Source organism: Aotus nancymaae, unplaced genomic scaffold, assembly GCF_030222135.1.
Source record: "Aotus nancymaae isolate 86718 unplaced genomic scaffold, 86718_ANA_hifiasm-v0.15.2.pri h1tg000029l, whole genome shotgun sequence".
Lineage (NCBI taxonomy): Eukaryota > Metazoa > Chordata > Mammalia > Primates > Aotidae > Aotus > Aotus nancymaae.
This window is the reverse complement of record NW_026988442.1, coordinates 6,643,019-6,658,379: the sequence shown is the minus strand read 5'-3', so window position 1 is coordinate 6,658,379 and position 15,361 is coordinate 6,643,019. Positions and strand designations below refer to the sequence as shown.

Genomic DNA, 15,361 nt, shown 5'->3' with positions numbered 1-15,361 from the left:
TATTCCCTTGTTTTTTTTGTTTGGCTTTTGCCTGATACCTTCTTTAAGATATAAGCTGGGTGTATTTTTCTGCCGAGTCTGGTTGTGGGTGAGGCATTGGTACTAGTGGCCCTGCTCCTGCCAGCATGTGGCTGGTGCTTCCATCAAGGTGAATCTGGAAAGGACTGAGCTCAGGGCCCTCAAATATCAGGAAGATCCATATCCCTTGAGTTTGTGCATTGGTTCTTTCTGGGTTCCTAACTGGTGTTTTCTCCTTCCCCTACTCTCTGACCTAGATGGAAGAACTGGTGGGTGAGAGGCATCCTGACTTTGGCCATGATTGCATTTTTCTTCATCATCATTTACCTGGGACCAATGGTTTTAATGATAATTGTAAGTGCCATTTCACACTATTTTAGTTTTCCCTTCAGTTTTTGCTACAGGCCCCGTTGTCTTAAGTGCCAGGTGTTGGGTTGGTTGTGGAAATTGATGGGGGTCCAGGCTCCTCAAAAAACCTCTGCCATAGAACATCTGTGACTTTCTACTTTTCAGTAGCCACCTGGAGGGTCTCTGGGATAGGCTAGTTGTTTATGGTTGAAGATGTCTCTTCATTTAAAAAACTGACTTTGTTATTCCAACTCGGTTAACTTTTACCCTGGCCATGTCTCTGTGTGACTCCTGGTTTTGTTTCTTGTTTTCCTGGGGCCTCCCTCCAGGACTTAGAGCTTTTATTAAGAAATCCCAGTCCACAGAGCTGCTTTCTCTGTCTTCCCACTGTCCTGGACAGGGTCAAGTGACCATCAGCTGCATGCAAGCAAAGCAGTTGAGACTTTTCAAGTATTCAAAGTCATCAGGAGAATGGATTGGTTGAATCCTTGGAGGTTCTAGAATAAAAAGTTAATTGAGGGCCAGGCACGGAGGTTTACACCTGTAATTCCAGCACTTTGAGAGGCCAAGGCAGGAGGATTGCATGAGCCCAGGATTTTGAGACCAGCTTGGGAAAGAAGAGGAGACCTCATTTCTACTTGAAAAAAATAAATATTTTTGGCTGAGTGCAGTGACTCACGTCTGTAATCCTAGCACTTTGGGAGGCCAAGGTCGGTAGATTGCTTAAGCCCAGGAGTTAGACCAGCCTGGGCAACACGGTGAAACCCTGTCTTAAAAAAAAAGTTAATTGAAACATCAGGGTGTATATTTTATTGTGAGTGGAAAATTGTATCTACTCCCTGTGACACAGAGGGCTGCATTGCTCTGTGGGATAATGTGAGAGTGGAAGGATGAGGCAAGCAGAACCATTGGAGGGCTGATATTTTTCTTAATATAATGGGTTTTCTGGAAGGCTCATGACCTGTTGGTTTCCATTTCCAAAAATCATAAGAATTGGGGTATCATTGGATGTTTTGTGTCCTGCAGGTGATGTGTGTTCAGATTAAGTGTTTCCATGAGATAATCACTATTGGCTACAACGTCTACCACTCCTATGACCTGCCCTGGTTCAGGACCCTCAGCTGGTAAGCTATCCGGCCCCACAGAGGCCCTTAGAATTTGGATAATGTGCTTTGTGGCAGGTGATTACAGTGATGGTGGGTATTTCTATTACTTGCTATAGAAATAAGTGCTGGGAAGGCAGTTATCATGTTAGATCAGGCAAAGTTTTATGAAGAAAATAACATTTGAGCAACAAGTGAGAAAATGGATAAGTGAAGAGAATGTTAGGAGCAAGAAAAAGGCAGGAGAAAAGGAGATGGAGTGATTGCCACAGACTTGCACAGTACCTTTGAGACCTGAGTATTTCATAGGCCAGACTGTGTGGTCAGCCTTGGAGGAGTCTTTAATAGTTACTTGGAGTCTGGAATCTTCCTGAGAAGAAACCAGATGGGCTTTATTCTGTGACTGTGCTTGTCTCAGTATTTGGATTCCTTAAACTCTGCACGATGTCTTTCTAGATCAGCATATTTTTCATGCTGTCATATCTCAGCATCCTGCTAGAGCCGTCTGGGAGTTGTGAGGTTCTGCTGCTGGCTTTGCTTGTTATCCCTGGAACTTGGTTTCCTTGTCTCTAAGACAGATGGTTGAGACTTAGTGGTTTCCAGACTGTGGTGTTGGAGCACCAGACTGTGGTGTTCAACAGAGGTGTTTTGAGTGCCAGAGTGGGCAGGAGTGAGACTGAATGCGTGGGATCTGGGCTCCACTAGGAAAGTTGGCTTTCTCTGTTTCCTAGGAAAGGACTCAGCTTTCTTAAAGCAAAAACAAAAGAAAACCCTGTAGCGCATGTGTGAGACCCCTTTCTGATCTAAAACCCTCTGCTTTATTGGCTGTAGTATTCTCAAATAGTGACTTTAAATGCTGAGAAGACTGGGGCAAATGCAGATCTTTTCACCCCACTGTGCAGGGGTACAGGGATTGAGACCATGACTTAGCCGGCTGGAGAGTAGTGGTTTTTGCCCCAGCAACCTGGTCACGGTCAAGGAAGTCAGTGTGCTCAGATGTAAGCTGGGCACCCCTTCCTGAGGTGCTTCCCATCACCCAACAGTATAGGCTGCCTCCCAGCCTCCAGATGGAACTGTGATTGCCACCTGGCTTAAGATACAGGTCCCTCTTGTGCCTATTCTATAGCTGGAAAGCAGTGTTTTGGATTTTGTTAACATACTCAGGAGGCCTGACTCCTGGCTGTGGTCACTTTCCAAAGAAAGTTTTTTCCATGTAACAGAAAATAAACCCAATATGGGAGTTTTTGTATTTCAAAATTATATTAAAATAAGAATGGGAAAGAAAAGCTCTCGACTTTCTTCTCTATCTCAGGATCCTTGTTGGGGGTTTGCAGTGGTGGCCGCATGGTCTCATACTCAGCAGCACTGTGGAGGCTGTAAGGCATGGCTTCTCTTCTCACGAACACCAGTTGAGGAGAGAGGATAAACAAGTGAAGAGTTAACGCTAGCGGATGGTCTGTGTGTCAGAGCCAGGCTTCAGAGAGGGAGATGCATCATTAATTGCTTAGTCGGATAATCACATATTACTTGCTATAGAAATAAATGCAGGGAAGGTAGATATCATGTTAGTTTTATGAATAAAATGGGATTTGAGCAAGGAGTGAAAAAAATGGAGAAGCAAAGAGAATGTCAGGAGCAGGAAAAAGGCAGGAGAACAGCAGACAGGCAGCAAAGCCGGAAGAAACCATTTTGGTAGGAGTGGAGCGGTTCCTGTTGGGAAGAGTGGAAATGAGACTGGGAAGCAGGATGAGGCGTGTTTTTGGAGGTCGTATGGTTGAAGGATCCCTCAGTTAGGTATGGGAATGCTACAAAAGGGGCAAAAACGGAGTCTCAAGTTTGGGAGAAATGGAGAGTGAATGAAAGCTGCTACCTGTTTCTAGATAAATTTCTCACCTGTGGTGTCACCAGAGAGCAGGAAACTGTGGTCCGCCTGTCCCTCTATGAGCTGTCCTGCGGGGCTAAAGGGCAGGGGGGAAAGGGGACATTCTGCTGCCCTCTGTCCCCTCCTCAGCGATGTCTGACTGTCTTGCTGTAAAGGCAAGGGTGCTCCCTGCAGCAATAACCTGTTTTCATTTACAGGTACTTCCTCCTGTGTGTAAACTATTTCTTCTATGGTGAGACAGTGACGGATTACTTCTTCACCCTGGTCCAGAGAGAAGAGCCTTTGCGGATTCTCAGTAAATACCACCGGTTCATTTCCTTTACTCTCTATCTAATAGGTATGCATTAAGTAGTTCAACACTTCTTGTGTCTATATTGTTTTTGTATATCTGTCATGTAGGAATTGGGGAATTTCTTGGTTAATGCACAGTTTTGTGATACTAACTCTGACCATGGAGGTGAGCAGAGCTGATGTTCTGTCTATGTTGAGCTGTAGTAGCTCTTTCCTTTTTTTTTTTCTGAGGCAGGGTCTCACTCTGTCACCTAGGCTGGAGTGCAGTGGCACAATCTCAGCCCACTGTAACCTCCGCCTCCCGAGCTAAAGTGATCCTCCCACCCCAGGTCCCAAAGTAGCTGGGACCACAGGTACACACTACCATGCCCAGCTAATTTTTGTATTTTTGGTAGAGACGGGGTTTCACCATGTTGGCTAGGCTGATCTCGAACTCCTGAGCTTAAGTGATCCGCCTGCCTTGGCCTCCCAAAGAGCCACGATGCCCAGTCTTGTAGCAGCTCTTTTAAGAGAAATGGAGTGTGAAGGGTGGGACTGTAGTCTGTGCCACCTGCCTCTGTGTTTTAGCCACCACTGAAGAATATCACAGCATGGTTGTGTCCTGACTCTCCTGTTGGCAAAGATTCTGCTGTGGGACTGAAACAAAAATCATCTGAGAACGTACTATCTTTAGGGGAGTCATTTTAGGAGAATACCTTGGGTGACATTGTAGCATGGTGGAAATTTTATTGGATTTGGGCTTAAAAAGACTGCAACCTCAGTGGGGGCTAGGAACCTAATCTTTCTGAATCTCAGTTAGCTCTTTTATAATCTAGAGCTAAAACTTCAGGGTTACTGATTAAATCAAATACATTAAAACTTCACAAACATTAAAGTGTTATATTAATATAAACTCAGTTAAGCCTGGGTACTAATTCTAATAATGCTGATAGTTTTTCATAGTTGCCTTCAAAGCTAGTTTGAGGTGCATGAAAAATTTGTTCTGACTTCAATGTCAGTCTGACCTGTTTTTGATCAGCTTGATAGCAATACTTCTGTGAATGATACCTGGCTACTAAAATAAAAAATACCTGGCTATTAAAATCTACTTCAAAGGGGTCTGCTGCCATTGAGGATATTCAGAGAGCATGCTGCAGACCCTGAAAGCAGCCTTCCCTAGTGGGAGGTGAGGGGTCTGGAACAGTGGCATGCTTATTTCTGGGTAGGATTGCTTTTGAGGGGCTCTGCATATTTATGGATAAAGATTCCTCTCCTTCCTGGAAAAGGGGTCTGCAGACATGTTTTGCTACCATCTAGGTCACTATGAGAGACATAAAAAGGTAGTCTTGACCCTACACTATGTAGATCCCTCTTCTCCCAGCTCTATTCTCTAGGACGGGTGTTGGCAAATTTTTTTTTTTAAGGGAAAGCAAGTTTATTAAGAAAGTAAAGGAATACAAGAATGTCTACCCCATAGGCAGAGCAGCCCCGAGGGCTGCTGGTTACCCATATTTATGGTCATTCCTTGGTTATATGCTAAACAAGGGGTGGATTATTCATGTCTCCCTTTTTTTAGACCATATAGGCCAACTTCCTGACGTTGCCACGGCATTTGTAAACTGCCATGGTACTGGTTGGAGTGTAGCAGTGAGGATGACCAGAGGTCATTCTTATTGCCATCTTGGTTTTGGAGGAGTTTGGCCGGCTTCTTTACTGCAAACTGTTTTATCAGCAGGGTCTTGATGACCTGTATCTTGTGCTGACCTCCCATTTCATCCTGTGACTTAGAATGCCTAACCGTCTGGGAATGCAGACCCTGTAAATCTCAGCCTGATTTTACCCAGCTTCTATTCAAGATGCAGTTGCTGTAGTTCAAATGCCTCTGACATTTCCTCCCTCACTTTTATAAGAAACCCTTAATCCTAAAAGTTGCAGAGGGATGAACCATCTTCTATAACTTCTTCAGGCTGAATAGGGGTGATGATATTCCTGCCCAACTATCAAGATCTCTTGTATTCAGGGTTGAGAGGAGCTCAGTCAGAAAGTGTCAGTATGGTGAGGGCCATTCACAACTCTGACACAAGGTGATATCTGGAAGATTGATAAGTGTTTAAGAGAACATTGAGTAAGCTTATCCTGCATTCTTACGCAAAGAGTACAACAGTAATATATCCCGCAACAGTAAAGCAAAATAAGCAAAACTATCCCAAGTAAACTAAATAAGAAGGCTTTCCATGAACTAGGCAACTGTTGGAACCAAGCTGATAATGGGATCAGTAGTTGACTGTGATATGTTCTGAGAATTAGAATACTGATTCAAGTTTCTACATCACCAATCCCTCTTGTTTCTTCTGAGCTGCAGCCAGAGATCACTGGTTGGTTCACAGGAACAAGCAGTCAGTCTAAATTGCAGAAAAAACCCGAAATCAGCCAATCAGTGCTGCAGCCTATTTCCTTTGGGTTGGGGGGGGGTCTCCTCAGTATTGTCCCTTTGGGGTTCACCAGAAAGATGTTACCAGAAAGGGGTCCAGACCCAGACCTCAAGAGTGTTCTTGGATCTCATATAAGAACGAATTTGGGGTGAGTCCATGAAGTAAAGTGAAAGCAAGTCTATTAAGAAAGTAAAGGAATAAAAGAATTACTACTCTATAGGCACAGCAGCCAGCAAACTTTTTATTAAAGTTCTAAACAATAAATATTTTAGACTTTGGGTACCATAGGGTCTCTCTTGCAATTACAGTCATGTGTTGTTTAATGATGGGATACCTTCTGGGAAATGCATTGTAGGGATTTTGTCATTGTGCGAACATCATAGAGTATACTTACACAGACACAGACCTAGATGGTATAGCTTCCTACACACCTAGGCTATAAAGTGTAGTCTATTTCTCTTAGAGTACAAACCTGTACAGCATGTTACTTTACCAAATAAATACTGTAGGCATTTATAACACAATGGTAAGTATTTGTGTATCTAAACATAGAAAAGGTACCATATGGTAATTAGTAAATCTTATGGTATTACAGTCTAATGGGTATTATAGTCTTAGGGAACCATTTTTGTACATGTGGTCTGTTATTGACCAGAACCTCGTTGTTCAGAGCATGACTGTACTCAGTTCTGCTGAGCTGTAGCTTGAAAGCAGCCATAGACAATATGTAAACAAATGGACTTAACTATGTTTGAATAAAACTTTATTTATAAAAACAAGCAGCTGGCCTGACCACTGTTTGCTGGCCCCTGTTCTCGGAATAAAACATTCCTATCTGATGAACTATGTCCTAAGTTTAGTGTGGTCTGCAAGATTATACAATATTGCCTTCCTTTTACTGTTTTGGAGGAGTTATTTTTTCCTTGTGACTGTTTATCTGGATAATGTTTTCCTCCCCTGGGTTTTGATGTTGTACACTGGTTAGCTGCTGGGAATAAATTAGCCAGCAGCCACTTAATATAGCTCACAGAGGCCTAAGATAAATGCAGAACATAATTCATTTTTCTTTTCTCCTCCCACCTCAAACTAGGATTCTGCATGTTTGTACTGAGTCTGGTCAAGAAGCATTATCGACTGCAGTTCTACATGGTAAGGGAAATGTGTGTGTGTGTGTGTGCGTGTTAGAACTCTTAATTTAAATGAAGTTTTTCAGGAGCTCAACAGGCCTTTCATGCTTTCTGTGACAAATGAAAACCCTGGAACATGGTCTGATCTGCATGCATCTAGAGCATGAAGGAAGAATACCCATTTAGGTTTAATGACTCTGCAATGACTTAGGCCCAGTCACTGTTACTTAACTTACACCTTAAGCAGCCTCTCCACTAGGACCCTGAGGTGGGCTCCAGAGAAGGCTCAAGCTGATGCTTTGGACATTGCCCTCAGATGTCCTGTCTGGTACATCACTTGGTATCACTTATTCTCTAAGAACAGCTCCTCTCTGAGTGCTCCAAGTGCTCAGTAGCTACTAAGAAAATGAAAAATACCCAGGCTTTCAGAGTATGGGAAGGCTCACTCACTAGTGGGCCATGTGGTCCTTCCATTTGATGGGCAAACTAGGGGGGACAAAGTGTTACTCTCAGAAGCCTGATCTTACCTGTTCACTTTCAATAAGTCATAACAAAAGCAGATGTTTTTCCTACCTGTTTCTCAGCAATTTACTATTTGGTACTGATTGTTTTTTGAAGTTACTTTCAAGGTAAACGGGTAAGTAGTGTTTATTTCTCTTCTTTTGCAGTTTGGCTGGACCCATGTGACATTACTTATTGTTGTAACACAGTCACATCTTGTGATCCACAACCTATTCGAAGGAATGATCTGGTGAGTGTTGGGGGGGTGGATCTTGCCTTTTATTTTGTGGGTGTTTCTCACGTACAGTTACCTTGTAAGTCAATGGCTCTCACCTTGAGCCACATAAGAATCTTCTGCAGGGCTCATTACAACACAAATTTTTGAGCCCCACCCCTGAGTTTTTTATTCAGTAGATCTGGGGTAGGGCTTGAGAATTTTAATTTCTAGTACATTCCTGGGTGGTGCTGATATTGCTGGACAGGACCCACGCTCTAAGAACAACTGTTCTAGGCTAACAGGTACAGGAATATTTAAAGACTCAAAGACAATACAACATGTATGGCAACAAATTTGAAAACCTAGAGGAAATATTTATGATTTCCTGGCAAAATGTATACTAAAAGTCAGGAAGAAGAAAACATGAGTAGATCAATAACTATAAAAGAGCTTTGAAAATTATGTAAGATTCCATATCTGGGCCGGGCGCGGTGGCTCATGCCAATAATCCCAGCACTTTGGGAGGCCGAGGCGAGTGGATCACAAGGTCAAGAGATCGAGACCATCCTGGTCAACATGGTGAAACCCCATCTCTACTAAAAATACAAAAAATTAGCTGGGCATGGTGGCGCGTGCCTGTAATCCCAGCTACTCAGGAGGCTGAGGCAGGAGAATTGCCTGAACCCAGGAGGCGGAGGTTGCGATGAGCCGAGATCGCGCCATTGCACTCCAGCCTGGGTAACAAGAGTGAAACTCCGACTCAAAAAAAAAAAAAGATTCCATATCTGAAAAAAGAAACAGGACCAAATGGGTTTATAGCTGAGTTTTTTTTTTTTTTTTTTTATATATAGCTGAGTTTTATCTAACCTTTATACCAAAGCCGATGAGGAGAGAGAATCAGGAATGACAAACCCATTTCTGCTACAAAATTATAGATAAATCATTCTAAATGAAATATTAGCAAATAGAATCTGGCAGTGTGTCGAGAGAATAATATACAAATACTGAGTAGATTTTATTCTAAAAATGCAGTGGTTTCAATTTGAAGTCTATCAGCATTGATAGAAATCACTGGTCAACTGAAGCAGCTAGATGACCTTAGTGAAATGGTAAAAGGCTGGGTACGGTGGCTCATGCTTGTAATCCCAGCACTTTGGGAGGCCAAGGCGGGCAGAGCACGAGGTCAGGAGTTCAAGACCAGCCTGGCCAACATAGTGAAACCCCATTTCTACTAAAATGACAAAAAATTAGCTGTGTGTGGTGGCGGGTGCCTCTAATCCCAGCTACTCAGGAGGCTGAGGCAGGAGAATTGCTTGAACCCAGGAGATAGAGGTTGCAGTGAGCTGAGATTGTGCCACTGCACTCCAGCCTGGGCAACAGTGCAAGACTCTTGTCTCAAAAAAAAAAAAAAGTAAAGGCATATGCTAGTGTATATAAGAGATAGGTTCTTAAGTACTGTGGTTAAGATCCCAGATTTGCCTGTTTCAAGATCTCAGAGTTAGGATGCAGTAATGCCCACCTCCTAAAGAGTAAATTATTAAATATTATATGTAAAGTATTTAGAACTGAGGCCCGACTCATATTAGCTTAGGCATTATGGCATTTAAAACAATTATAATGGCCTGTGGAGGCAAGTAACTCCTCTTTCAGCATATTTTGTTAGATGTTTTTTAAGACTGGCATGTGCTATGTTCTTATCCTTAGGGCCAAACGTACCATTTGGTTCTATAGCGAATAATATTAAAATCTTCGTAATTAATGGTTTTCATACTCACCCTTCTAGCACATAGCCTCTGTTCTATAATTGTAAATTATATAAATTTTAAATATAAATAATATATGTTATATAAATATAAATATAATGATAGTTATAGAACAGAGGCTATGTGCTAGAAGCCTTGACAAAGTCATGCTCTGGGGATTGGGAGGTGAATGGAGTAAGGAGGGTACAGATGCTCATTCCCTTCCTTAATGAACAGGAAGCCAGGAAATGCTACCTGTGGTTGATGGGCTAGGACATTGGATTTATGTATATAGTATTATATTAAACTGTAATCAGGCCAGGTACAGTGGCTCACACCTGTAACCTCAGCACTTTGGGAGGCCGAGGTGGGCAGATCATTTGATGTCAGGAGTTCAAGACCAGCCTGGCCAACATGGCAAAAGCCTGTCTCTACTAAAAATACAAAAAATCAGCCGGGCATAGTGGTGCGTGCCTGTAATCCCAGCTACTCAAGAGACTGAGGCAGAAGAATTGCTTGAACCTTTGGGGCAGAGTTTGCAGTGAGTCAAGCTTGGGCAACAGAGAGAGACTGTTTCAAAACAAACAAACAAACAAATAAAAAAAAAACCCTTGTAATTGAAGAACTTTTTAAAAAGCATCAGAGAGTGGAGAGTGAGGAGAGAGAGAGTGCAAGTGTGGAAACCACCTTCTCTTTCGTAGTGAGGATGACTGGATCAGCCAGGGAGTGGGCAGAGAGGAAATCTAGCTGTGCATGTTGGGGTTTCACTCTCAGTACAGTCCTAGGGAAAGGTAGGGCTCACTACAGCTAGTGATAAACAGCAAGAAAAGTCAGTAAATAATGAAATAGACATTAAAGTGTATTATTTAGAATTGGGGAGGTAACCACTAGAAAAATAAAAGTTAGAAATGATTAAAAGTGATTATTTTGGGGAATGGAGATAGGATGGGTGAAAGAAAACTTTTTTTTCCTTTTACAATTAAATTTCTATTATTGTTTGCATATATTACTTTATTATGAAAAAAGGATAAGGTTTTTTGTAGGTTGCCACCTCCACTTATTCAGTGTTCATTCAGTGAACACTTGAATGTGTACTCTGTGCCAGGCACTAGGTACGACTGTTTTGGTATTTTTTATATTTTTAACTTACTCCTTAATGGGTTACCAGAATTTTATGGGTGATTTCGGTACTGGTAGTTAAGAACGGCACTGTTTTGTGTACTATTGAGGCACTGTCACCTTGGTCGAGTTGATCTTTACTTTGGATCATTTCTAGGTTCATTGTCCCCATATCTTGTGTGATCTGTAATGACATCATGGCCTATATGTTTGGCTTTTTCTTTGGTCGGACCCCACTCATCAAGGTAAATGGATTACCCTAATGTGAAATATCACTCTGAGGGGTGGGTGGTGCTCTCAATGTGAGTCGATCAGCCTGGCAGACAGAAGAAATCTAGCTGTGTGTATTGTGGCCATGTCTTCATGTCATCCTAGAGGAAGGCCAAAGAAAAACACTGACAACTCATTAAAAAAAAAGATAATAAAGAAAGTAGGCCAGGCATGGTGGTTCACGCCTGTAATCCTAACACTTTGTGATGCTGAGCCAGGAGGATTGCTTGAAGCCAGATGTTCAAGACCACCCTGGGGAGCATAATGAGGCTGTGCCTTTACTAAAATATTTAAAAATTAGCCAGGCATGGTGGTGGCATGCGCCTGTAGTCCCAGCTCCTTGGGAGGCTGAGATGGGAGGATCTCTTGAGCCCAGGAGGTTGAGGCTGCAGGGAGCTGTGATAGTGCCACTACACTCCAGCCTGGGTGATGGGGCAAGATCATTTCTTGAAAAAAGAAGAAAGGAAAATATTTTTGCAGATTATATAGACACATTTTTTGGGACTTTGATCTGGATTTGAGTGTAGTCATTTAATTAGTATGTAGTTCTCTAATATAAAACTATTTGAATGACTGTCTGAAACAGAGAGGGAACCAAAGGGAGGGTATAAGGAAGAGGACAAGGAAACAATATTCAGGGGAGTTGTAGAAGGTGACATGGTTAAGAGAATGGGGTTTCATGAAATAAAGGTTCTTAACAAGTAATCATTGTTCCCAAAGCTGTAGTTATTGAAACACCCTTTGCTGAGAACTTGCTCTCTGTCCACAGCTCTCCCCGAAGAAGACCTGGGAAGGCTTCATTGGGGGCTTCTTTGCTACTGTGGTGTTTGGCCTTCTGGTAGGTGGTGGCTTCCAGCTGGGTGAGGGAGTGGGTGGACAGAAGCATCACCCCGCCTTCTAAGGCCTGTCCAGAGCTGGAGATTGTTTCTGGAGGCCAGGACTTTGTCCTACTAAATGGCAACCTTGCCCTGAACAGGGCCACTGGCCTCATCAGGGTGGTGCTAGCAGTTGGAGAGCACCTTCTATGCCCTCTCATGCCCATGCATCAGCAGGTAGCCTTCTTGTCAGGCATTTGATGTTCCAGGGTCAGGCTGAGGGCACCCGAGGGAAGGTGAGATACGCAGCTTTTCTCCTACGTGTGCCTTGCCCAGAGTGGGGCGGTCTTCCTGCCCTTTCCAGAGCACCATTCTCTGCTTTTGGCCCTTGTGCCAGTCCCCCTTCAGTGCTGTCTGGCTGCCCCTCGGTGCTCAGTGCCTAGCCGTGATGCTTTCCAGCCTTGTTCCTCCTGAGGTCTGCCTCTCACTGTGCCCCTCCCCCACAGCCTCTCTCCAGTTATCACTGAGTTCAGAGATCCTGAGGAAAGTGGTCATAGCTTCCCAAATGGGGAGAATCTTGTTGTAGTTTTTTGCCCCAATCCATTCAGGTTTTCCTGGATTCTTTCAGGGCCTGGGTATTTGGGTGCCTATGTATGACCTTGATGGGTCATGAGCCTTTTTTTTTTTTTTAATTGAGATAAAATATATATGGTAAAACACAAACCTCTGAGCACATAGCTTGCAGTTAGCAGGGCACTAGGCACCCTGCGAAACATGGCCAAGCTAGGTGCCTGTGTCTAGACTGGATGGCTGGAACTTATCTCCTTGCCAGTCTCTCTGTTATTCCTCCTCAGCTGTCCTACGTGATGTCCGGGTACAGATGCTTCGTCTGCCCTGTGGAGTACAACAACGACACCAACAGCTTCACTGTGGACTGTGAGCCCTCAGACCTGTTTCGCCTGCAGGAGTACAACATTCCTGGGGTGATACAGTCAGTCATTGGCTGGGTATGTGCCACTCACAGAGGGCAAGTGACCTCTGTGGACAGTAGCTACAAAGAGAGATCTCTCTCCACCACCTGCCCTCCAAAAAAAGCTAGCTTCCCCCTTCCCGAAGCTGTAAGCTCCAGGATGAAGGAGAATTGCTCACGCCAGGTCAGGGTATGGGCAGGAGACCTTTCCCCCAACATCAGATCATGTAGACCAGTGGTTCTCAAAGTTTGTTCTGTGGATCCCTGGAGGGCCCTGGGATCCTTTTAGTTGCGGGAGTATGGCGGCGGGTCTGTGAGGTCACAACTATTTCATAATTAGACTATAACATTATTTGCCTTTTCCAATGTGTTAACATTTGCTGTGATATGGTGCAAAAGCAGCAGTGGTTAAAACTGCTGGAGCCTTCGTGTGAGTTAAGGCAGTGGGTTCCTCATGCCACACACTCACAGTACAAATGGGCCAGTTCTTCTTATGAATGTCCATGAAATAGTAAAGTTATTAATTTTGTTAAATCTTGACCTTTGCATACACACCTTTTTAATACTCTCTACTGAAATGGGAAGTATGTGTAAAACATTTCTGCTAAGTACTGCAGTACAGTGCTTGCCTAAAGGGAATGCATGTGTGCAGTTATTTGAGCTGTGAACTGAATTAGCTGCTTTTTTCTAGAAAAGAAAGTAAATTTTACTTGGAAAGAACCAACAAATTATGATTTTTCAGACTTCGGTATCTGGCAGACATTTTTCTTGAAAAGAATGAAGTAATCCTGTCACTTTAAAGAAAATGACTGAGGCTAGGCATGGTGGCTCACACTTGAAATCCCAGCACTTTGGAAGGCTGATCTCTTGAGGTTAAGAGTTCCAGACCAGCCTGGGCAACATTGTGAAACCCTGTCTCTACTAAAAATACAAAAAATTAGCTGGGCATGGTGGCATGTGCCTGTAATCCCAGCTACTCAGGAGGTTGAGTTGCTTGAACTCAGGAGGCAGAGGATGCAGTGAGCCAAGATCACACCACTGCACTCCAGCCTGGGTGACAGCATGAGACTCTGTCTCAAAAAAAAAAAGAAAAAAAAATGACTGCCAGTAATTGTTACCAAGATAAAATTTGACTTTCAGATGAAAATTGGAATTTTGGAAAGCTTAACCTGCTGCTATGAGCTTGACAGCTTTCTAATACTTAAAGCCTTTTCTGATGAGGTCTGTGATGATTCTTAACACGTGTGTGCGTGTGTGTGTGTGTGTGTGTGTGTATCACATGAGAAAAAACACATATTTGATACTGTATAATGAAATGTGTCTACATTTGAAAGATTTACATAACTCAGTGAACCATTATTTTCTAAATGACCAATGCATGGTGCTATATAGTCATGCATGGGAAAAAGAATCATTCAAGTATAAGATAGACCAGTGGGTTTTAATGTAAGAGAGAACAAAAGTCCATTGATGGAATTCCAGATCCATATCACACCTAATATTCAAGAAATGACTACTTGTCAAGCTCTGGTGTAGTGTCAGAGAATACCCAAAACCATCTGAGACTACTACTAAAATACTCTTTTTTCAACTATGTATCTGTGTAAGGCTGGATTTTCTTTATATACTTCTACTAAAACATCATGTTGCAACAAATTGAATGCGGAATATCTTAATGTTTTCCATTAACTTAGATATTAGAGATTCACAAAAATGGGAAAAATCCACTCCTCTTATTGATTTAAAAACATACATAAATATAATTAGTTTCATAGTTATGAGGCTGGATGTCTTTTTCTGTCTAGGGTTGATATAATAGAACACTTGGGGCTGGGTAATTTATAAAGAAAAGAGGTTTACTTAGCTTGTTTCTGCAGTCTGGGAAGGGCGAGAAGTGTGACACTGGCTGCTGCCTGGCCTCTGGTGAGGGCTTTATGTGCTGCATTGTAACTTGGCAGAGAAGGTCAAAGGTGGAAGTAGACACATGCAAAGAGGCAAAACCAGGGGCTTCATCACTTCATAACAACCCATTCCCTCGGTTACATTCCTGCCAGTGCTAATCTAGTCTCTTGACAGAGAGGACTGACTACCACGAGAAAGGCACCAAGCCATTCATGAGGGATTTGCCCCTGTGACCCAAACACCTCCCACTAGGTGTCACCTCCCAATGAGTCCACGGTGGGGATCAAATTTCAACATGAGTTGACAACTCAGACTGTAGCACTGGGCATGTATGCACCTTGACTTTCACTTCATTTACTCTTCTCAGAAAACGGTCCGGATGTACCCCTTCCAGATTCACAGCATCGCCCTATCTACCTTTGCCTCGCTCATTGGCCCCTTTGGAGGATTCTTCGCAAGTGGATTCAAGCGAGCATTTAAAATCAAAGTAAGAAAACTCTTCTTACGTTCCTCTCATCTCCCTTCTCACCTGTCTTCTGCCTTTCTCCCCCTTCCCTGCCCTCTCCAAAATACGAGGCTGTACACCCTGGCAATTAATCTTCTTGACCCATGCACTGAATTTAGGTGAGTTAAATAAAAATATTT

At 43.0% G+C, this 15,361-nt stretch overlaps 1 protein-coding gene across 2 annotated transcripts in view; it reads left to right on the top strand.

Moving 5' to 3' along the window:
• The window catches only part of CDS2 (CDP-diacylglycerol synthase 2), a 65,532-nt gene that overhangs the window by 41,566 nt on the left and 8,605 nt on the right, over positions 1 to 15,361 (top strand). For both annotated transcript variants that reach the window (XM_012455399.2, XM_012455398.2), the window contains exons 3-11: positions 276 to 372; positions 1,393 to 1,490; positions 3,549 to 3,688; positions 7,144 to 7,202; positions 7,849 to 7,931; positions 10,917 to 11,004; positions 11,799 to 11,867; positions 12,699 to 12,851; positions 15,084 to 15,203. In XM_012455399.2, the coding sequence (XP_012310822.1) occupies positions 276 to 372; positions 1,393 to 1,490; positions 3,549 to 3,688; positions 7,144 to 7,202; positions 7,849 to 7,931; positions 10,917 to 11,004; positions 11,799 to 11,867; positions 12,699 to 12,851; positions 15,084 to 15,203 (907 nt within the window). The remainder of the gene's footprint in view (positions 1 to 275; positions 373 to 1,392; positions 1,491 to 3,548; positions 3,689 to 7,143; positions 7,203 to 7,848; positions 7,932 to 10,916; positions 11,005 to 11,798; positions 11,868 to 12,698; positions 12,852 to 15,083; positions 15,204 to 15,361) is intronic.